This window comes from Nasonia vitripennis, chromosome 5 (genome assembly GCF_009193385.2).
Source record: "Nasonia vitripennis strain AsymCx chromosome 5, Nvit_psr_1.1, whole genome shotgun sequence".
In the NCBI taxonomy this organism is placed as follows: Eukaryota; Metazoa; Arthropoda; class Insecta; order Hymenoptera; family Pteromalidae; genus Nasonia; species Nasonia vitripennis.
Window position 1 is genome coordinate 24,199,396 of NC_045761.1, and position 22,612 is coordinate 24,222,007.

Below are 22,612 nucleotides of genomic sequence, written 5' to 3' on the forward strand. Positions count from 1 at the left end.
ATATGACAACTGCAGGGCCGCGCAGCAATTACGCAAATCGATTTGCGCGTGAAAAGCTTTTTTCTCGATTTCTGTTGCGGTAAATTCAAAACAAAAATACAAAAGCTTCGAAAAAAGGATATCCGTCTAATGTCAGAGGTCGCGGTGTATTTTTAGCCATACACCGTACTCATCTGCGATAAACCGAGATTTCGCTCCCGAAAAAAAAGAAACCCTCTCATGGTCCCGAATTTATCATTTACAAAAAAGAAAAAGAAATCCCTAGACCTAACTCCGCCCCCGCGTCGGATCCAAGATCACCGAACTCGCATTTCAAGGCCAATGCTCGTCATTTATTCAAGCTCGGGATTTGATCATAAAAGCGCCGATGATATCGTCTGCGTAGCGACGAAGAAAAGGACTTCGCGTAGGAAAAGAATAAGAAGAAAGAAAAGAGCAACGTTGCTTTGATGTCTATAGTGACCAGCCGTGCGTGTCTACTCTCTTCACGGCGCGTTTGATTCTTTGTGCGCGCGAGGTCCTATTTTCGCTCGGCTGCTGCAAGCCCTACTACTGCGACGCGTTTGTATTCTTTTCGTTTTAATGACGCGCTTAATTGTTCGTGAAAGGGGAGGAATTTTTCTGTTTTTGTTTCGAGCTTATACGGCGAGCTCTTTGCTGAAATCGCAGTTTTGCCCTAGTAGGGGGGGAGGATAATGCTGGGAAGAGAGAGAGAGAGAGGGAGAGAGAGGGAGAGAAAGAGAGAGAGAGAGAGAGAGAGAGTGAGAGAGAGAGGGAGAGAGGGAGAGAGGGAGAGAGAGAGAGAGAGAGCTTTGCAAATGCGATTTTGCTAATTGTAGGATATAATCATTGGAATTAAAAGCTTGTTGAATTTCGCGCGCATTCCTTGCGATTATGTAAATTAGACTTCGTTTAGCCCAAGTGCATATGTCGGTTTACTTCACTAATTTCATAATTGGACTGATCAAAGAATTGCGCTGGAATGCTAATTCACTTGAATAATATATGTAACGAAGTGCAACGCTGCAATTTGAAATTTAACTATTCATACCACGTGTTTCTTTTTTCTACAGGTGTAACGCAGATTTGGCTCGCTGGAGTTCATCATTGATGAGGCGCATCGTTTGTTCACGAGGTTAGTCGAACAGGATCATTATAACTCAATTATCCGGAACAATCGGATTCTCCTGCGGGGATGAATTATCATATTTATATCTAATCCTCGATCCGACTGTAATCCTCGTCGGCCACAATTTACGCAAAATTCCCAAGCAGATCAGAGCTTAATCTCCCGCGATCGCCGCGGAGGTACGCTTATTGTTTCCCGCTCTTACGTTGATATTGAATCAGGGACTACTCTTGGATTTAAAATGCTCTCGTCGTCTCGCGGATCGAATTGGGATAATTTAAGAGAGTAAGACGTATACGAATTTCGGGGTATAGCACACCAACGTCTCTACTAAATCACAGAACGCCGGGAGAAGCTTTAACTCCCGGGCGATTAAAGTGGGATAAGAGAAAGCGCAGTCTTTCCGGGGGTATTTATCCAGAAACTCGAGCCCAGAGTTTACGATTCTCGGTGTGTGTGTGTGCGTGCGCCCACTTGAACGGAATGGACTGTTTTTAAGTAGCTTCATAATTGAAATTTATGAGCTCGGGAGAGAAGGAGAGTAAGAGAGAGGCTAATGCGATTATACAGTTTCGCAGTGCGGTGCCGATTTATATTTGTATGTACCCGGACCGCGAGCTAGTTTTTAAACGGCACCTCGAGAAAGAAAGAATTGATCATCCTCTAAATAATTCATAGACTCCCGGTACAGCGCAGCTCTCGGTATTTTTAAACCGTTTTCCCGCGCGCGTTGTTCGTACAAAATTAAATGCATTAATCTTCTTACCGAGCGTTATTTGCTCGAATCGTCTCTCCCCCCGCACACACGAGTTGATCGAGTTGGCGAAACTTTCGAGAGAAGATGCTGCACTAGTGAATTATGTAGTTCTTCCCCCCCGCAGAGCGAAACTTCGGTGGCATGCGTGGAAAATCATCGAACCTGAAAAAAAAACAAAGGCATAAGGAGATTACCTCAAATCCCCGCCTAACAGTCGTAAAACAAGGAAAGCTGCGACATTTCCCTATACACGTCGAAGCTTCCCAACTACTCGGCGAATTCAATCAGAGTCGGTACATAGCGGCGCGTGCCTCCGCTTCTTTGCGCGCTTCGCAAACGGATTTAAGCCCGGCAAGCGAAATTCTCCCATCTCCGGCTCGAAATCCAGATAGCTACACACACACACACACACACACACACACACACGCATATATCGGATAGATAGAGAGCTTTGAGTCCAGGCGAATTTCGCTCGTGTAATCGAATGATAAAGTGCGCCTTTGCAATTCACGGCTAATTGGACTTTGTTCCTCTTGGATATAACGGCCAAGTTGGAATGCTATATAATTGCGATGGTCGGTTTGAAGAGCCGATTACAGTACGGTCGCCTGATATTTTTTCCTTTTTTTTTCGTCGTCTCATCGATCGAGAATCTATTGTCTTTGGGGCATACAATGACTAATGCGTGGCCGGCTATTGTGCAGCTTTCTAGAGCTGCGTATAAATTTACTGGTGTGAGAATCGCGCTTTGATTTACACAGAAAGCGATATTATTCCGACGGAAGCTGTTATACTTTTGCAACTTCTCCACTTCAAGGTGTATCAAGTGTATTTAGGCTGCGCTAATTAATGCAACTTCGTTACAAAACATTCGTTAACTGTATAGCGCTATACACAGAGTTCCATTCGCTTCTTGGATTTTCTTACAAACAAGCTCGTAATCCGCGTACCGCAAGCTCGCCGTAATGAATTTCGCCCGCAACTTATCAAAAAATTAGAAAAAAAAACCACCAGTGTATAGCCTCCCTTTCCAAGGTCGCCGCTATAGCCGAAAAAGAAAACAAGAAGCACGCGGTGTGACACAAAGACGGGGGACATTAGGGACAAGAGCAAGGCCGCAGATAAGACTGCGACGGTGGGCGTCGACTAAAATTATCCCCGCAAGCACACACTCTATACCTGCAGGGCTATAGAGGCGTGTGTACGTAGGCGATCCGTGACAGGAGCTATCTTCCGCGTATAAAGCGTCTGCGATGCGCATCTCCGTGAGCTCGAAGACGAGGTATGACGACGGTTTTGAAGGTCTAGGTTAATTAACTTAATTAAGAGGGCTCTCCTCGCGAGAGGTGATTGAATTTTCGCGCGGGAAATTTTTGTAAAATTTTCTCATCGACCTATAATTGGCTCTCGCGCGAATGGAACATACAATGGGCGAGAGTTTCAAAGTTGACGCAACAACGTGCATAAAAGTCAATTACAAGCCACGGCAAAGTTTGGACGTATTATACACGGCAACGCTTGGTGGTCTGGAAACTGTTGCCGGAATTTCCTTGAGCCTTGGTCCCACGAATTTTCCTCGACTGACGCTCGCATACAGTCGCTTAGATAATGTTACCGAAATTTGCGTTATTCATACATAATCGCGTACTTTTCGTCGTTTTAAAAAAACACGCGTAATCCCCCTCGAGCATCATCGTCGTCTGACACACACACGGAATATAACTTTTCGAAAGCAAAGCATCAGCTTGACCCAACTCAAGCTCGACATATCGAAGTCATGCTCGTTCCTCCAGAGCATCGCTCCCCTTCAAACTCGTCAGCGGCAATATTCACCCGCGTCGTTACAATATCTCTCCTTGCTGCATTACAGCTCTGCATATATATATATATATATATATATATATATATATATATATATATATATATATCCGTGCTCTATGCGTTCTCACGTGAACCAGATTTTGCCAGTAGCAGCAGCAGCCGTCGTTGATCGATAATCGCGCTCTCCGCGTGTGCACGTATAATTGGGTCTTGCCCTCCCTCGCACATAGTGAGAGAGAGAGAGAGAGAGAGAGAAACCTCAAAGCTCATCACACGCGACATACAGCCACGATTAGCGTGAGCTTTCTCTCTCTCGCTCTCTCGCTAGCCGAAATCCGGCCAATGTCTATGTGTGCGTGCAGTTACCTTCGCCTGGGCTATTAAACACCGCAATGGATTTCTCTCTCTCTCTCTCTCTCAATCTCTCTCTCTCTCTCTCTCTCTCTCTCTCTCTCTCTCTCTCTGCAGTGTGCACTGCTCGTACGTGTGTGTGCCCCTCTCTCTCTCTTTCGGGGTTTGTGCAAGTTGAGGCCGCGGGACGCTTGAATATTCCATGTGCGCCGTACCTACGGCCTCTCGAAATAATGATCCGTAATGGCGCTAATGCTGGATCCGACGATGATGCTCTATGCGCTTTCGGATCGTCGTTTCGCTTCCAGGATGGCCTCTTCTCGGTTCGATTGACGTTATTTGTGCGGTAATTGGAACGTTTCTCGGCTCTACGGTGTGAAACGTCGTCTGGTGTGAAGCGTCACGTGCATTTCTCGTCGATCCGTGAGATGTGTGTACTTATAAAGATGTGCTTTTGACACAATTTTACTTTACCTTGATAAAATATAATATTTTAATCAGTATTGCACCTTCTTTAATATACCTCTTATACGCTATGTATTCAACCGTTATACGAAGGTCGGCTGTAGAACAGCAAAGAAAACGACGACAACTCGTAATCCCCGTGTCATAAAAACCTTCCACGTAGCTTTAAACAAGCAACACATACATCCCTAATTCCGCACATAACATACACTAATCCCACGCGCGGGAGATTCGAAAACGCATGAAAAAGCCTCTCTGCCTAGCTCTCGACTTACGTAATCGTCGCGACGTACCTTCGCTTTCAGTGACTCTCAGCACTGTATAGCATTCGGTATAGCTGAAGGCTTTCGTCGTTCGCGGAATAATGTATGAGTGGAAGAGAAAAAGCGCGAGGAAGTCAGAGCGCCGAGTGATGCGACTCTCTCTCTCTCTCTCTCTCTCTCTCTCTCTCTCTCTCTCTCTCTCTCTCTCTCTCTCGGCTTGCATGAAAAATTCATTTTCTATTCTCGCCGTCGCTCACTTCGCTTTTTTTTTGCACCGGCCTCTATTTTTAACGCTGCAGAGCGAGAGAGATTTTCGCTCCAAGGAGAGGGGGGGATCAGCTGGTGCAAAGGAGTTTCGAGCTCGTTTGTCAGGATTGCGCTCGCTCGCTCTCGAGTGTTTTGAGTTGTGACGGGCTATTTTTCGAGGCGGCTGACTAATAGGGCTCGTGCATTAACCGCGCGCGCGTTGCGGTTTCGGGTAATCAATACCGGGGCATGTAAATTTTGCAATTCTAATGCAGATTTATCGCAGGGAGCTTGGCTTCCGGGGTGAGTGTTTTGAGATAGCTGGGAGACGATGCTGAGTGAAAATGATGGATTTTATCGGTAATATCGCTCGTTGTTGTTGTTGCAAGCTCCGCAATGCGTTTTTACCGGGAACAAAAATAATACGCAAAACGTACGTGATCGATTCGTTCGTATACGGTGGAACGAGCGAAAATAAAATTATTTTATTTCCACTTCGTCCGATTCGTGAATAAATACGTTATATTCCGCAACAGAAGGTTATTTTTAAATTGATATTTCGCGGACAGCGCGTTATTTTTACAAAACGAGTCGTCCGCAATCACGAATAGCATATACGACAACTTGATCCCCGTCGCAATAGTCAATCTCCGATCAATCCCGGGAGTGCCTTATTCTCACTCAATCCCGCATGAAAATCACCATAAATTCGCATACGTTCCCCCCGCCGTCAAACGAAGCGTCCATTCACGCCTCGTCTCCGGCGTCCTCGTCGTCGCAGGCAAAATTACCGACTCATGTTTTATTAAAGCGTCAACTTCCCGACGAATTCGTCGTCTCCGCGCAGCGTTTCTACTCAATCTAGTGTGTAACGGATGTAATATCTCTCTTCCACCGCCGCCGCGCACAAAAGAAAAAAAGCTCACGACAGTGTGTATATAACGTATAGCTTATCCATACGTATAAATACACAAGAGCGTAGTCGCTTTGAGGGAATCCGATCGATTATGAAAAGTATCGCCACCACCACCGCGATTATAAATAAGTCCGATGCCGGTGAATTGGACTGGAGAAAAGCTGCCGCATTCTTTTTGTCCACGTCTGCCGTCGTTGGTATATCTGACACGATTTTGCTGCCTGCGATTCTCCCTCGTTATTTCCTGAGCTTTTTTGTTCATTTCTTACTTTTTTTTTTGAAAAAAGTTGAGTATAAATGATTTTATAAGTGGTAGAATTATTTTGGTGTAATCGCAAAAAACTGGTACATAGCAAACACACATGCATAACGCATACCTATCCATCCTATCCGTAAAAATAAATCATTTACGAGTGCGGAAGAATTAGCGCCGACTATATAAATGATGAAGGACGCATATCGACTGTTAAGAAGCCTACAAAAAAGCTCCGCTAGTTATAGCAGCACTGTATGCGCACGCGGCCTATAAATAAGACAGATAAAATTATGCTCTACCTGATGCCGAGCAAAGAACATAAAGCAATACTGAAATAAAATCCCGGCGGCGGCGACGGTGAGTAATAAAATTCACTCGAACAAAAACGGGAGCAGCGCCTCGTAAAGCTTCATTACTAGCGGCGCATGGACATCGCCAATTAAAAGCTCGCCTAACGAAGTGGCTTGCCATATACCCCCCGACAATGCGGAATTATGATAATTTGTTCGTCTTCGCAATTAAGATAACAACGTAGAGGACATAAAAAGAGGAGTGAGGGGGGGGGGGGAGTCCATACGGCGAAGAGCAGCGACCGTCTGGTTCTTGTAAAAAGGCGAGCAGCCCCGAAAAAGACGATAATTAATGTCGGTGAGCGAGGGAGAACACAGGGGAAAAGAAGGAAAAAAGTCACGAGAGAAAGGAAGTCCGTTAAGCTCCTGAAATCCCGACGGCGAAGCTGGCAATAGGGCACAGAAGTCGCTCTTGCGGCTTGTGTAAAAGGTCTTCCGAGCAGGAGGAGGTATAAAACAACTGTATGAAGAAAAGAGAGTTTTCGCGAGTGTGCGTGGTACGTGTGCGCCTCGTAAAGCTCGCTTTTACGGAGCTTTCGCGGGAGATTAATTAAGTGTCATTCGATAAGGAAACGTTTCGACGCTCGAGGGCAAGTTCAATCGTGTACGTTTTCAAATGAGGGTGTAAAAAATCGCCCGAAACTTCCACGGCGAACTTTACCGCAAGCTCTTACGGTAATTTCCCCGGAAGTTACCCGCGTGTGACTAATAACGTCGAATAAGGCATTCGAAGAACTATCGTATACAAAAAAGAGAAAAACAACGCTAAAAGCCGGAGCAGATAAAGACGAGGGAGGGAGAGGGCAGTGAAAAACGCGCAGGGACTTCAACTTTATTTATTTCGCTCATTAAGCGCGGCAAACGATCTCGTCCCGCTATATACGAACAAACTTTTTCCTCATATCCGAGAAACGCCGCTGTAACGGCTAACACTGCTTCTCCCTACTCTCCGTGTCGGAAAAGATAACCTCGCCGACGAAAAATTAGAGCGAAGCGTACTCGCTTGTCGGAAATTGAATTTTTCAAACGTTCAAGATAGTTTTCCAGGGTAACTTTGACGAGGGCTGCATCGAAGTTAATTCAGAGAAAAGCCCTGCACATACAAACCGATGCGGGGGAGCAACATCTTGATGGATCGTTTTCCCTGGAAGACGTGCGTGTGTGTGTGTGTGTCCAAATCCAAATTTCTCTGCCGCGCGTCAGGCTTCCGCGAAACTTGGCGAAGCAATTAACCCCCCTCCCCCCCCCTCCCGCGAACAACGATCGTGTGTGTGCGCTTATACGTCTGGGTACACACAGAGCACATTTATACACAATAATGACGAGCGAGAGCTGCGTTTATACGTTATAGTATGAATGTGGGTTATATTCAGCGTAAACGTAGATTAACGGCTCTGCGCTCTGTGTGCTCAGCGCCATTGTCCAATTCACAACTGTTATCGACACCTCGTACAACTTTCTGCCCACAATAACCTCGAGCGAGCCGCCGGTGTCATCGAGGTTGCGCCTGATATGGTATACCTATACGCGGTTATGCGCACGATGGTAATTGAGAAAGTTACAGAGGGCAAAAATTGAATATGAGGAAGGCGAGCTTTACGAGCTTGCTTTGCAAGCTTCTGTGTATTAGACATTTTCGCTGCGGAATATAACGAAGATTTTCTCATATTGCTTGTAAAATACGGGCATGGCGAGCTTGCGAGCGTGAGGGGGAAAGTTTTTTAAATTTCACGAAACGGTGATATTTCAGAGCTGCTGGGGTGGTAGGAGGAAAGTTGAAAAAGAGAAAACATGGTCGAAGTTCGCGGTAGCAACATGCACGTCGTAAGTGGATGAAGACCGGGTATAACAGACCAGACAGCCTCCTGTTACACGAGTATAGTGACGTGAAAGCTCGCAAAACTTCATCAAATTTTTCCCCGTCTCCTTTCAACTCTAAAACTCGTACACTTTCGTATAAGCTTGTAACGCAACCTCATCATGTATATCAGAATGTATTTTTCGACCCTTGAGCTTTTCCGAAAAAAGAAACAAAAAACAACGAATCCGACATTGAACCTCCGAAAACAAGCATAATTTCCTGCTCCCTTTTCCACGGTCATCTCTCGGCAAAAATTCGCAGAGCACGCAACGACATTCCGGCGCTTAACTGCCGAGGCAGTTATGCAGCTTGTGCGATATACCCTTCGAGGCAGCGGAGCATAGTAGCAGCTCGCAGCCTTGACGTTTGGCTCTGGCCCCGGACGATCGATCCCCGAGATTCGCGTCCTCGTCGCCCGCGCTCGCGCGCGAGTTAACTTGTAAATGTAAGTAACGAGCTTGCACGCTGAGGACTAGCGTATTTTGACAATGTCGACGAGGGATAGATTGGAAAAGTTAGCGATGCTCCTCGCGATTACTCTCCATCTCGCTGTATACCGCGCGTTGTGTACACACAGTGTGTGTGTGTGTGTGTGTGTGCGTGTAAGCGCTCGGACACACGTGTGCGTTTGTAGAGGGAGTGAGTTTCTCATACTTTTCCATTTGAGTTCGAGATCGTCCGTTAACAGCTCGATTTCTTCTCCTTCCGAGTTTATGCTGCGGATTCCGCGTCGGAATAAAAAAGCTCTCGCGGATAATTTTTTAAAAAAAGAGAGAGAATGCGCCTATGCATAGCGGATTCCAGTTTACAAGGGGCTCTCCGGTGCGGAAAAATTCACGGAATTCTTAAGTAAATACGCGAGGGTAAATAGCGACGCGTATTTTCTCCTCCGATACGTCTCGTCAAAGCTCCTCTCCTTGATACCCATCTCTCTCTCTTTGCTTTGCTAATCCGTGCCTCTGGTCAAAGCATCGTTCCCTCCTTCCGGCTTTGTCCCTTTACCACCAAGTATCTCTCTCTGTCTTATCAGATTCTTTGCACTCCGGACTACGGTGTCGCCTTACACCGGGGGAGGGGAGAGCTTTTTCCGACATCGCCGAGTCGAGCGGACCATCGAATTATTGGCGGTGTTACGCAAGGCGCTCTATTATTAGCGCACGATTAACTGCACATCGTGTGGTAGAAGTAAAAAATACATATCCGAATGAATTATTCAAAAAGTTTTTACACCTTTGACCTTTAACTGCCTACTCGGGCATGAGCTAAGTCGGGTCTGACTATACCCGGCGCTTTTCTACTGATATAGCACACTGACCTACAAATTCCTGCCTAGTACCGGCGCGTACCCGACTCCCTGTTTTATTTTTACGATTACGCGACGATAATCTATTCATTACGAATGATTATCCCGCGCAGTGAACGAAACTTGAAAAAATAAACAAAAGCAAGGTCATTTGAATCCATTTCTTGCGCGATTCATCATTTTCTTGCGGCCGAGCTCTCCTCTTTCTCATCGTCCTCTCCCGCAGCTCCTCCTTTTCTTGGTTCCCTCAACGGCTACCCTAGAGTGTAACTCGTTAGGAAGTGTACTCGCAGGACCCTGGAAGCCAGAACTCTCTCTTTCGGTATGTATATACAGGTATACAAGTCTAATCGAAGCGCTCGATCGAGCGAACTTTGATACTGACTCGAGCGTGCGTTCGTTTTCTTGCTCGATGAACTTTTCGTATTTATTACTCTGACATGTTAAGCCGTGGCTGGAAAAAGAGAGAGAATGCGAGGAAAAGTCGCATTGACTGGTTGCCGTCGTCTTTGCGCCTCGCGCCGTCGAAAGTAATTTTAGTTTTGAAATCTAGCCTGACGGAGAGAAAGAGTCAGTTTCTGTAGAATACTATTTGAATAATTTGACTGGATGTTGGAGCCAGGATATTCGTTTATGGATATTTTTAATCGCTATTTCGGCGATTCGAAATGCCTCGAACAATTGGGAAATTCATTTCGTTACCGGAACACGTACGCGCCCTGAAAAGAGCTGGAAAATCGAAACAATGCTATAATTCATGCGTAATTCGCGAGCGAGAGGTTAAACCAACAGCATAGCTCTCCCGCAACAATAGCAGCTGCGTCATCCCTGCCAGTAGCCGATAGCGTCGCATCCGCGAATGAGAATTAAAAAGAAAATAATAAAGAACCAAAGACGGACGGCTCAGCGAGGGACACAAAGCTCCGTCGCAGAAGAAGAAAAAACGCTCGCTCTCTCTTTCGAAGGAAGAAGAAAAATGAGCGAGCATCGACCCACAAAAGCTCGCAATTCCGCGAGCGCAACAAAAGTGCTCCTCTCTCTCGAATAAAAAAAAAAGGAGGAAGACGAACACAAAACAATCCGGAGAGAAAAAAAAGAAGACGAAACGAGTAGCGCACCGGGGGCCATTGTCATCGCGTTGCGCGAGAACGAGCCGATGATTTATCATAATACCGGTGGAGAGCAACTGGAGCGGAGTTCGGAATAAAAATTCAATCGGCGCGATAAGCTCTCGCCGCAGCCGCCGCGCTTCGCTAATCGAACGACGGATGGGAGGAGCAAAAAGCTCGAGCGAGTATAATAGGAGATAGGCGACGGGATAAAGCTGTTTCTAATGGGAAGCGACTGAAAGAGCAAGAGGGAGGAGGGGGGAATGAGTTAATGGCGTGTACGAGACGAAGAGGGGGGGAGCTTTTTATGCTTCTTCTTTTGGCGCGCATGAGTTATCGGGTAACGCAAGCCCGGATTTTATGGAGATCGAGCGTGAAATGTCTCAGGATATATCGGGAGAGAAAGAGCTTAAAGGCGCAGGAATAGCTGATTTTTATGGACGAAGTTGGCGGAGATGAGGCAGACGACTTTTGATTGGTGCGGAGCTTGAGATTTTTTCTCTTTTCTTTTTTGATGGGCGTTTCAACTCCGTTGAATAAAAATCGTTACAACAGATTCATCGGGAATCAACGAACCTCGTCCGAAAGTTCAAACGAGCCGATACAAAAGGGGCCACTAATTCAAGCCTTATCGCGCCTCGCGAGAACTCGAAAGAGCCATAAGCAAGCTAAAAGCGAAAAAGTTTCGAGTCCAGCTGCGTTTTGCTCTCTCTCTCTCTCTCTCTCTCTCTCTCTCTCTCTCCTGCGCGCAATAACCGTTTGATACACATGCACACACGTGTGCGCAGAGCTGCGCAGTGCGCCGTGAGTGAAGTTCTTAATTAAAAAGTAGGCAAAGCGAGGACGAACGAGCGCTACCGGCCAATTTACGCTTCGTTAGTGCGGCTCGAGCTACTCCCACTCACGCGTATACGCTCTCTATACGCCATTAACAGTTCAAGCCGATTACAAGTCCGGCGAACTCGTCGTCTCGCCCGAATTATGCTTTTGAAATACTGCCGCGCGTTATACGCACTGCTCGAATAATTTTAATTGACTTTTTCGATATAGCTCGCTGCGATTGCTCACGTCTGCTGGATTTTATTTGATCATGTGCTGAATCGATGGAGATTTTATTCATAACTTTTGAATTTCCAAATTTTTCTCATAAACAATCACCGATATAGCTCAGAAAGCAAACAGCTTTCTAATCTCAAAAGTCCCTACACGTGTCTGCATACTCCCACCCACGAGTGCAGCAGCACAGCAGGTGCGCGCTTAATTATCGCACCTATTCTAGCGCATCAATTTGCGCACATGTGCAGCATCCAAACCCATAGACTCTAGGCGTTCTAATACACACACGCCCACACAGCGTAGGCGTCTTCGCATCGCATAATCGCGAACGAGAGCCGCAGCGGTGAATAACTTTAATCACATATAGCCTGGCGTTAATTATCGAATCCTTGAAACTGCCTCGTGCCAATCGAACTCACTCCCCGCTTTTAATTATCGGACGCAAAAAGTTTTTTGCTCTGCCTCTCGCGCGCGTATATATAGCGAAAAGTGCACAGCTATGAACTCAGTCTCGACCTGGAACTCTTCGCAGTAGCAGAAGAAGTAGCAGAGGAAGAAGGAAAGCTCGAGAGTAAAGGAGAAGAAGAAAGGATTAATCGTCATGTCGCTGATCAACGTTCGCGTCTTGCTAGTCATCGCCGGCGTAGTTTCCGGTGGCTTGGCACAGTTCGTAAGTGCTTCTCCTTTCAATACACTGCCTCTAAAATCCTATAATGTAATTAAAAAAAATCCGAACGCGAAAAACAAACCTTTTCAAGCTCTCGCTCGCTTCGCAAGACAAAATAAAATCCGGAATAAAATAAAATTCATCCGCCGCTCAAGAAAATACGAGGACGCGAAGGTGTGTGTATATATAGGTGCCCGCACGAGTACTGCAGCCGACCTACTTCCGCCTAAATTAAAATTGTAAATGTCAGGCCGCGCTGCGCGCTAAATCCACTTTCGCCGCGAGAAGCTGAAATCATAATCCGCGCGCATACACGCCCACGTTCGCTGCAGGAAGAAAAGTAAAGAAAAAAGAGAGGGAGAGGCTCAACATCTCGGAGGATTCGTTCGACGAGAAATCTGAAGCTCTATCCCGAGGTAGGAAAGAGAGAAATAGTCGAGAGAGGAAGTGCAAAAATAAACGCGTCGACACTTGGGGGAGTCGGTTATAATAGGAGTAGGCGAATAGAGAGAAGGAAGAAAGTCAGGAGTCGACGGTAAAATATCACCCGGCGATTTTCATCCCCCGAGAATTTCTCGGTCGGGAAGTCGTCGCGCGCATCACTATTGTATACGTATACGTTCTCGGACCTCCGATGCGGATGTAGGCGCGTGTTTACAAGGCGACGGTACACACGTGTGTACGGAAACGCGATACTCGTCAGGGAATACCTCTATTTTCGTGGATGGCAGGTATCGGTTGTCTTTGTTGAAACTCGTCGAGACGTGTATTCGCGAGACGCTGATTTCGCTTGATTTCGTATATGGATGCACGCGACGTGCTTTTTTTTCATTTTCATCGACGCAACGTCATTTGCGTTTTACGTGTCAGTGACGATGATCAGTAGCGAGTGATGCGTCGTATTTTCGAAATTGTTTTCACAAAAAAAAGGGGAGAAAACTCTCAGAACTGATTAATATTTATGGAACATCCCGTACGCGAACGAAATTGAAAAACGACGTGTACAAACCCGCGAAATATACAACCGCAACGCGTGAAAAAGCTGTATAGATACAAACCAGCTACAAATGAATATTGGGGTCGAAAAAAAAGATAGACCCTGCTGCACTTCCGTAAAACACGCGCAGGGATGGGGGAGAGCGAATAACACCGTCCGTACAATCAGAGAGACAGAAAATAAAGCGCGGAAGAGATGATGATTCGCGGAGTGTAAGAGACAGAGCAGTTCTATCGGCAGGAGCAATCGCATTTTGCCAAATTGGAAAGATCCCCTTTCGAGATTCCACCTGATTCCGCCCTATATACGCGCATGAATGTGAATAGGACTTGAATTCGAGTATATGCGCGCTGAAAAGTATGTAGGGAGAGGGAAAGAGAGAGAGAAAGATTCAATCTGAAAATATCGATATCCAATTGCGGAACTTCGCGCGTAATTGATGCCGCGATGTGTAATAAAAGTATATGCACCGTCGCAGGGCGCATGAAAAATTCTCCAGCAATTGGCCAGCCCTGCTTTTTCTTTTCCAAGCACGCGCGTGATAATTTTCCTGAGGGCGAGCCAGATCTAATTTAGTTTGCTTTTACGACGACAAATTTTTTCCGCGCAGCTTTAGAGCTTTACAATAGGGATCCGCGCATTTTTCTCCCTCTTATTTTTTGTCTCGCGAGCGTGTGCGGTAATTAATTCAGTGGCGAGGAAGCGAACGCGTTAAGTGGCCCCGGGAAGTACTTCGAAAAATGTATATTCAGAGCTTAGCGTGTGTTCCGCGAACGAAAGTTGTACAGAAACGAGTTGCGCACGATGAATAAATTGGCACACTGCGCAGTACGGCTAGTTCTCGGAACCAAGAGCGAACGAAGAAGCTTTGGAAAAAAAAACGCACGCGTATGATCCGCACCATCGCTTTCCTCAGTCGTCGATTTTATCACTCGCGGCCGTTAAAAATCAGCATATACCGCAGCGTCAGCACTGATAAAAGCTCGCGCGAGAAAATCAATCGACCCGTTAACACGCGCGGGTGCTAACTGATAAATTATTCCAAACTCGCGAACGCGTTATAGCCTCGCATATTATTCCAAGCTATACACAATCATCCTTGCTCTTTCCGGCACGCACGCGTATAAGCGTATAACGGTTCGCAATAAAACGGAATCAGTAGTAGCGGCGGCCGGCAATAAAGGAAAATTTCATTACACCCCAATATAACGCATTCAATACCGTTCGAGTGAGAAACCATAAAGCGCCGCACGGGAGAAAAAAACGCGCCCTTAATCTTGAGACCCAGGACTCGCCCATTGAGGGTCCAAAAGAGAGCTAACCCTCCGAGGGTGATGGTCTGAGGTTAGCTCGTATAAAGGCTCTGGCAAACGCTTTTGGTATTCCGTTCGCACCTCTTCCTCCTTTCGCTGCGGTCGACAGCACGTGCAGCCATTATAATTGTCGGAGAGAAAATATTTTTCCCTTTTCGGCCGATTGTTATCGTTGGGATAACGCCGAGAGAGAATAATTTTATTTCCGTGTAGGATATACATTCCTGCTTGTAAATGACAAATGCAGGCACACTGGGATTGAAGAGGGTACACGCGTAATTATGGTTGTCGTGAAGTATAACAACTTGTCAGCTACGTGCGATTCGTTCGCTGGAATTCTACGTTCGAAGCGCAGAAGAGCGAGAGAGAGAGAGAGAGAGAGACACGCGCTGATATAGCTCTCGCACCTTCGGCTTTTTCCGATAATTCATCGAGTTTTCGTTTTCGCTGTATTCCGCGAGCCGGATATTTCCTTCTCGCACGCAATATACAACGAATAAGATTGATGCCCTCGTAGAATTGTACCTGTGGGAATAGCGTAGGTCGTTTCCATTCTGTATCGGAAACGTATATACCACAGCGCGCAGACCACGGGAGAACATGAATATTTTACAACGAGTTCACACCGCGCGCTATGTCCTTCGGGATCTTGAGAGAGATGGTTGATTGCGTTTTGCGAAAACGATCGCGTCTCTCTGTATTCCTCACTCGTGAAAGGCTCTTTGTTTTCCGACAAAATCTATTGATTTTTCTCGCAGTATTCCAGCCGTGCACCGCCTTGCCAACAGCCATACCTGCCACCGTTTGCCTCTGGTCGCAACGAGAACGGAAACGGCAACGTCAACCTCAACGACAACACCAACGTCAACTCCAACACAAACGCTAACCAAGCTCTCCGATACTCCACGGGATCAGGCATGATACCTCAGTCTATGTCCATACCTCGCTCTCCTTTCCAGCCTCTCCTTCCTATCCCGTCAACTTACTACTCGAGTCAACCACGCCCCCTGTCGCCGATATCCCGATACAACGCCAACCCGACGATCAACGTCCTCCCGAGCAAGAACATCGACGACAACGTCAACGCCAACTTCAACATCAACTCCAACCAGAACTACAACGAGAACGCCAATGCTAATAGGTACGTCCCAGCAGTGATGCCAACGCCAGCATTCATCCCGCCAAGACCACTTCAACCGCTCGCGGCACCTACCAATACCAGACCTGTGTGGACTCGTCCAAGTGTGTCGTTCGGCAGTTACCCGGTGGGCAACCTCAACGCCAACACCAACGAGAACACCAACGTCAACATCAACGACAACGGCAACATCAACGCCAATGCCTTCCGTAGGAATATGCATGGCTCGAGTAACGAGTAAGGCTTTTGAGGGGGCTTGTCGTAACTCTTTTCTTTGCTCAGCTCGCTTTTTTCTCATTCTCTCTCTTCGGCATGACTTATCTAGAGGATGCCCATGAGAACCGGCGATCCCTGCTGTGAAATTGTAATTTCGTGCGATAATACTTGCCAGACAGCCCAGAGTCAGAAAATTCCAGCAGAATCGCCAGAGGCTCATTTCCGAGATTTCGCGGCTTTGTAATATTGCGCTCCCATATCTTGCAGGAATTTTATTCAGTTCGGCGGGCTTCTTTGCTGTAAAGTGGATTGCGCTGCGTACTTCCGAATTAAAAAAAAACGTTGTTACGCAGATTGCTGCTGAATTATTAGAGTACGATAAGAAGTTCGTGATATAACAGCAAGATTCTATTTTCAGCTTGATCTCAAATATAATGTAGAAATCCTAAAATTATAGCTACCAAGTTTGACGATTGGTATGGATTTCTTCATTACATTTTCGTATTTCAAAGACAGCCGCAGTACAAATTAAGGAATTAATTTATGACAGAAGCCGACTTCTGAAACTCGATGAAGTCAAGTAACTTTTCTTGCTTTGATTTTGCTCCCTGTCAATGGTAATATAGCCCAGACGAGTATCAAAGTTTCGAGAAGCTTGGGGTAAAGTTTGACTTTTTCAGAACTCGTTTTAATCACCAAATTTTATTTCATTTTCCATTACTCAACAAAAACAAGAAATTTTTTGCAATCAGTTACCATCAGCTCTTTCAGCATTCGTTCACGCGATAAGGTCTTACTTGCAAATGGATTTCCATGTAACAGCATGTTTTATCTTTTTTGAAATACTTCCATTAACGCTTTAACATCTTTTGGCCGAATCCACAATCAGCTATATAGGCAAAGCCTCTTTCCGTAGTTGAGAAAGCCTTTTATCGATGTAAAACATATTTATATTTCACATTTCGAGGTAATTTTAAAGCTTCCATTATAACTTTTCATTGCGCTTTAGCATATAAATGCTGGGGATAAGTGAAGACTAAAACTTTTATCGACTTTACAAGTACTTTTCGTCGAGTCCTAACTACTCCTTCGCAAAGCTGTTGCCAAGTCAGCGGAATCGATGGCGCTTAAGACGAAATGTATTTTTTTAACACGACATTTGTGATTAAACAATGCATTATACTAACACGTCGAGCTATTCAAGGGTATCATTCGATGCATGGCTAAAAGAAAATTTCTCAAGCAAGCATTCGTAGACGCGCGTGTGAGCTTTTCTTGATACTTCCGAAGCCTTCGATGAGCAGCGAATAATCACATAATCTTTTTTCACGTCTACAGTGATTCCAGCGACGGAAACACAAATGAGAATTCCAACTCAAATGTTGACACGTACGTAGACCTATACAGATTAAATAATACTAACTGTTGTTTACCTGTGATAATTATGTTGAACTAAATACTTCCAGCAAAACTGACAGCAGCTAGATATCCTTTCGAAGCATCGATGAGGCCGATGGGCTGTCACGCCGGTGGATTACGAGGTGTCGCGGATCTCTTTTCCAAGCTGATGACGGGCTCCTCGATTATGCAACTCGGCCTTCTGCTCATGCCTCCGGTTGAATTGAAAGATAATGCTTGTCCGAACTCCGACTACTATCCGCAACTGTATTAAACTTGGGTGGCAGAAATTTTGTAAATGGGGTTGTTTTCGTCGCTAATAAATCGATACTAATAAATGCAGAAATTTGTTTCTTCTTTTTGACAAAATATTCTCTTAGAAAGTGGCCCGAAATAGTAAGCTATAGGTGCCAACACGTTGGCAGCTGTTTTTCTTCAGCTGACCTTCTAACGAAGTGGATTTCTAAAGATTGCTTGCTCTCTTTCGTTCCGCTTTTAATTCCGATGCTCATTCGACTTTTGATAAATCTGATTCGTCTTGCCTCTGCATCTTTCTGGCTCTCGATCAAAAAGCTTCGCGATGAGATCATCCGCGCGGCATGATCGTTTCCGGCTATTTTTCCTGGAACCAAGTCAGCATCATCATTCTGTGTTGTATCCAATTAAAAATCAACGTTAAAACCATGATAATCTCATCGAATGGCTTGATAAGTGTCGATGTAACGAAAAGAGCAACGTATCGATTTCGTTCTACGTATTTCCCGAAAAGCCAATATTACGAGCGCACGAAGCGAGAATCCATCGGGCAAACGAAAACAGCGGCCACCGCAGATGATCCAAACAAAAACAGCGCCGGCATCGGAAAAAATAGCGCATTCAATAATTCGGGCGACAGGTCACGCGGCGTATTTCCAGATAAAGCCGAGACATATTTCTGTTATTGCTGGAGCTCTTCCTATCTCCTTTTCTCTCCACATCCTTAACGAAAAGAGACATACGCTGTGTATATAGCACGTACACGGCAGATGAAGAAGCCAAGTCTGCGAAAAGCACGAACACACGCGTATAAACGAAAACCCATCAGAAAATCTGTCCTCCCTAACTGAGAGAAAGAAAACTTTGGCGAAGAAGTTGAGCCGTATACGCGCTCCTGCGCACATACAAATAATGTATACGTGGCCTCGGAAATGCACAAACGCTCAGTCGGCCACTCCCCCCCCCCCTCCCCGCAATCAGTCACGTATCGCTCGTATCTTTAGGCGCAACGGAAATCGCCACTTTCGACGAAACTACTAGAGAGAGTACCGAGCGAGAGAGAGAGAAAGAGAGAGAGAGAGAGAGAGAGGGAAAATCTCGCTGGAAAGCGGTAAACAGTTGGGGGGGGGGGGTGCGCTCGGCGGTCGTGTTTAACGACGAGAGCTTCCGGCTTGTGTGTTTTATCGCCGAGAGGGGCTCGAGTTCAAAGAAGGCGAGGACCTGCAGCTTCATTACTAAATGGCTGCTGAAAGTTCAGATGTTTTACGCTCTCTCTCTCTCTCTCTCTCTCTCTCTCTCTCTCTCTCTCTCTCGAAAAACGTGAACGCAACAGTTTGTCCGCGTAATGATGCGGACGAGATTCAATTTTCCAAATCAAGGACTGACCCAAATTCGAGGGCGTTTAATATTCGCTTCACTTTAATTTCTCCCTATACGTCGTTTTTAACCTCTCGAGGATCAAACACACACGCGCGCGACGCAAAAAGCCCCCCGCGATAGTTGCATAAATCTATACATTCAGAGAGAGCCCAAGAAAATATTACCATTCAAAGCCGAGGCTTTTACAGATACACAGGCAGACACGCGCGGGGGGTTACAAAAAATGAGGTAAAGAAGAGCGAGAGAAAGAGGCGCATCCAGTAGGTCGGGCTTAAATCATATCGGATGTTCTCCTCGCGCGAGCGTATAATGCCGCGCACGATATCGAACGAGAACTGCATATCGACCCCTATGCATACACACATAGACATCAGTGCTCGTGGCTGTCGACCCCTATATAACGTTTCGGCTCGTCGCTTCCGCTGAATTTTTCCCCGGGAATATTGCTCGCGTCGCCTGGAATTTCGCGTTTGCCGCGAATTAACATTTCTCTCCCCGCCAGCAGAGAACTTTCTTCTCTAACACATACACTCACAGCGAGAGGCGAAAGTCTCTAGGGTGCGGCTCTATCTCTCAAACTCGATTCGGAGTCTCTTTTTCAAGACGCTTGCGCCGCGTCCGAGTCATATCTCGCGCGCGTGAAAAGTTCTGCGCGAGAAATCTCCCCGACGTACTCTGTCCAATTTCGGAAATTTAACGAGCTCAAACAAGCGGCGAAAAATTTATTCGAAGCTCGCTCAAGCTTGCACCAAGGCGCTGTGTGTTTTTGTGGAGGGAGAAAGGACGAGTGCAATATGTGTTTATTAGGGGATTGCATCAGCGCTCGCTTGGCTTTGAAATGTACGATCCTTCGGAAGAGGAAGCGAAGGTCGAAATTAATTTCTGGAAGCTCTCCAAAATGGCCCCCTACTCGGACGCTTTTTAATCGATAGCGCTGGTGACATTCACTCGCGCTTCGAACCATTAAAGCTGACGGCTTCTTCTTCTCGTTTCGAAGTGCCTTTATGGAATAGGAAAAAAAATAAACACGAGTCGAGAGTTAACGCGCGAGATCAGAGCTGCATCAACACGCGAACAGCACACGTCCTGCGAGAGTATTCCAGGTCGAATCAGCGCGTTGTGTAACGGCGGTTCTACATGAAAGCTCGCGTGCGTGTGTGTGCGCAGTGTATAACGGGGGGCGCGAGTTAAAAGGGCGCGGCTCGTCGGAGGCCTTGTCAACCTGTTCTGATTTTACGAGCGTTTTATTTCTCACCTCCCGGGGATTGAGGATCTGCTGCGGCGGCGGCGAGCTTTCGACGCGCAATTTCCCGCACCCACTATACTCGCGAGCGCGCAAGCTCCTTCTGTTCTTTTAATGAGCTTCGTTGTTACCGTAAAGTCTTGCGATAAATTTTTTTTTTGCTTCTGCTTCTTTCTCGATGCTTTACTGCGAGCGAGTAGAGAGCGTGAGAACCGCTTTGAGGCAAAAAAAAATTTCTTTTTGGGTGGAAGAATGTGCCAACGTGTTTGACCCATATCTGATCGATTAGAGTATAATCCGGCCTTTGAAGGAAAATAACAGACTGGCTACAACTGCAAGAATCAAACTCGCCCGTGACTAGTTGTCCAAAGTGAAATTAAAATGCAGTGATTTCCGCAGAGAGATTCACCGAAATTGTCGCGTATGCACGAGATGATAAAATTTGCAGAACCTCGTCTCGCTGAGATAGAGACAGAGCCACCTGAAAGACATTAACGAACCATTATGCGCTCGAAAACCGGTTTGCATTCAAACACGTAAGAGCCGTCGCTGGGGGAGCTTGGAAAATTTAATACCCGATGCACGTTTTATTTCGAGAGCGTGGAAATGGCGGTAGCGCGGAGAACCTCCAAACAATTTCCTCGGTATTCCTCCGCGCCGATGCAGTCGAAAGACTCGTCAGGGTTGAATTGTTCCTTATGTAACACGTAGTATAGGTTTGCCATTTCCATACCTAATTTCAGAGCTGGAACGAGATGTGATATTTTATTAATGCAGGTTTCACAACGTTCCGACTAGGTCGTGTTCAGAAAATTCATTGAAACCAGAAATCTTTTCAAGGTATAGGAGAGGTAAAATCGTTGGGCGAACGTGAAAGGACGCAATTTCACCCGGAAAACCAAGGCTTGTTTTACAGACGCGGTTGAAAGACACTGATGAACCATTATACGCTCGTAAACAGTTTTACACTGAAACGAGTTAAAGCTGGGCATTGTGCGCTCGGAACATTTAAAATCCAATATGAAAGCCGCTCGCGGTTAACGAAATTTTCGCACGCGAGCGAGTCGTCAACTTCCGCTGTAAAAGTTGCTCGTGTGTGCATAATTTACACGTCTCCTAAAAATACAAGTAGATAACCTTTCGACTGTGTAAAAGCTTAGGCTCTTTTTTGGGGACGTGATCGTTTTTAACCGTAAATGTCAGTATACGCAGCAGCACGACTTTGTTCGATATTCCGTGATCGAAAAAGCAATCATAAAAAGTTTATGACTTTTACTAAAAATAAGCACACTGACGGTGAAGTTTTAGTCGATGTGGCTGTCAATTTTGTCGAAAAAGCTGGACGTAAAACAGCGAGGAGCAAGAGGAGATATGCCGGAATCACCGGCGACCTATTATAATAGAGAGTTTTTTTCGCGGCGACTCTAAAATTCCTTTTTTTCGTGACTTTTTGCCCTGTCGTTTTTAACAGTACCGTAAAACTCTTTACGATTGCTATTGGCTCTTTTGTGGCTGGGATGTTTGTTTCGACGTATCTGCATTCATTGCTAATCAACTCGTCGCCTAAAACTATTCAATACATCTCCATAGAAAAAAAAATGCTTTCACGAAATACCTAATTAGCAAAAATAAAAATCCAAATTCAAAAGTCCCGCCACTCTGTGAAAAGCTCGAAATCCTATAGAAAGTCAGCGAATCAATCGGTGTCCTCTTCAAGCCCCCGCAGGCGGCAGCCACTCCGGCACAGCCCTTTTCGTCGCACAGGTGAGAGAGCACAAGAGCCCGGGCGCCTCGCCTCGGGAACGCAAATTGCATTGGAGATTTTTCATTTCCGCGAGAGCGAGCGTCGCCCTTTTGTCGTGCGCGCTTGCGAGCTTCCAGCGTCCAGAGCCCCGGAGGATCTGCAGCAGCAGCAGCGCCTCGCTGAATGGGTGCTTGACGAACGGATCGAACTCCGATTTCGAATTGAATTTCAAGGAGCGTCGGCTGCCGCCGCGAGTCAGAGAGGCGGACTCGAATTCCACGGGGGATCCGTCGAGCCTCGAGCTGTCGACCTCCTTCCACCCTCTCTATGCGCACTTTTTTGCGGTGACGCGCTTCTTGTCGATTCTGCTTCGGCTCG

General features: G+C 46.2%; 2 protein-coding genes across 14 annotated transcripts in view; both read left to right on the forward strand.

The window, feature by feature from the left end:
* The window catches only part of LOC100123078 (octopamine receptor beta-2R), a 176,998-nt gene that overhangs the window by 34,695 nt on the left and 119,691 nt on the right, over positions 1-22,612 (forward strand). For all 12 annotated transcript variants that reach the window (XM_031931273.2, XM_031931274.2, XM_032600553.1 and 9 more), the window contains exon 2: positions 1,074-1,135. The gene's annotated coding sequence lies outside the window, so the exon portion shown is untranslated. The remainder of the gene's footprint in view (positions 1-1,073; positions 1,136-22,612) is intronic.
* Positions 12,166-17,958, forward strand: LOC100123094 (putative uncharacterized protein DDB_G0274535). Of its 2 annotated transcripts, none has more exons than XM_001606649.6 (4): positions 12,166-12,553; positions 15,619-16,235; positions 17,553-17,603; positions 17,681-17,958. In XM_001606649.6, exons 1-4 carry the CDS (start codon positions 12,485-12,487, stop codon positions 17,697-17,699), a joined length of 756 nt encoding a protein of 251 aa, XP_001606699.1. In that variant the 5' UTR covers positions 12,166-12,484; the 3' UTR covers positions 17,700-17,958. The 2 variants fall into 2 exon arrangements, with proteins under 2 accessions (XP_001606699.1, XP_003426655.1); XM_003426607.4 differs by having other exon boundaries at positions 12,281-12,553; positions 15,619-16,207.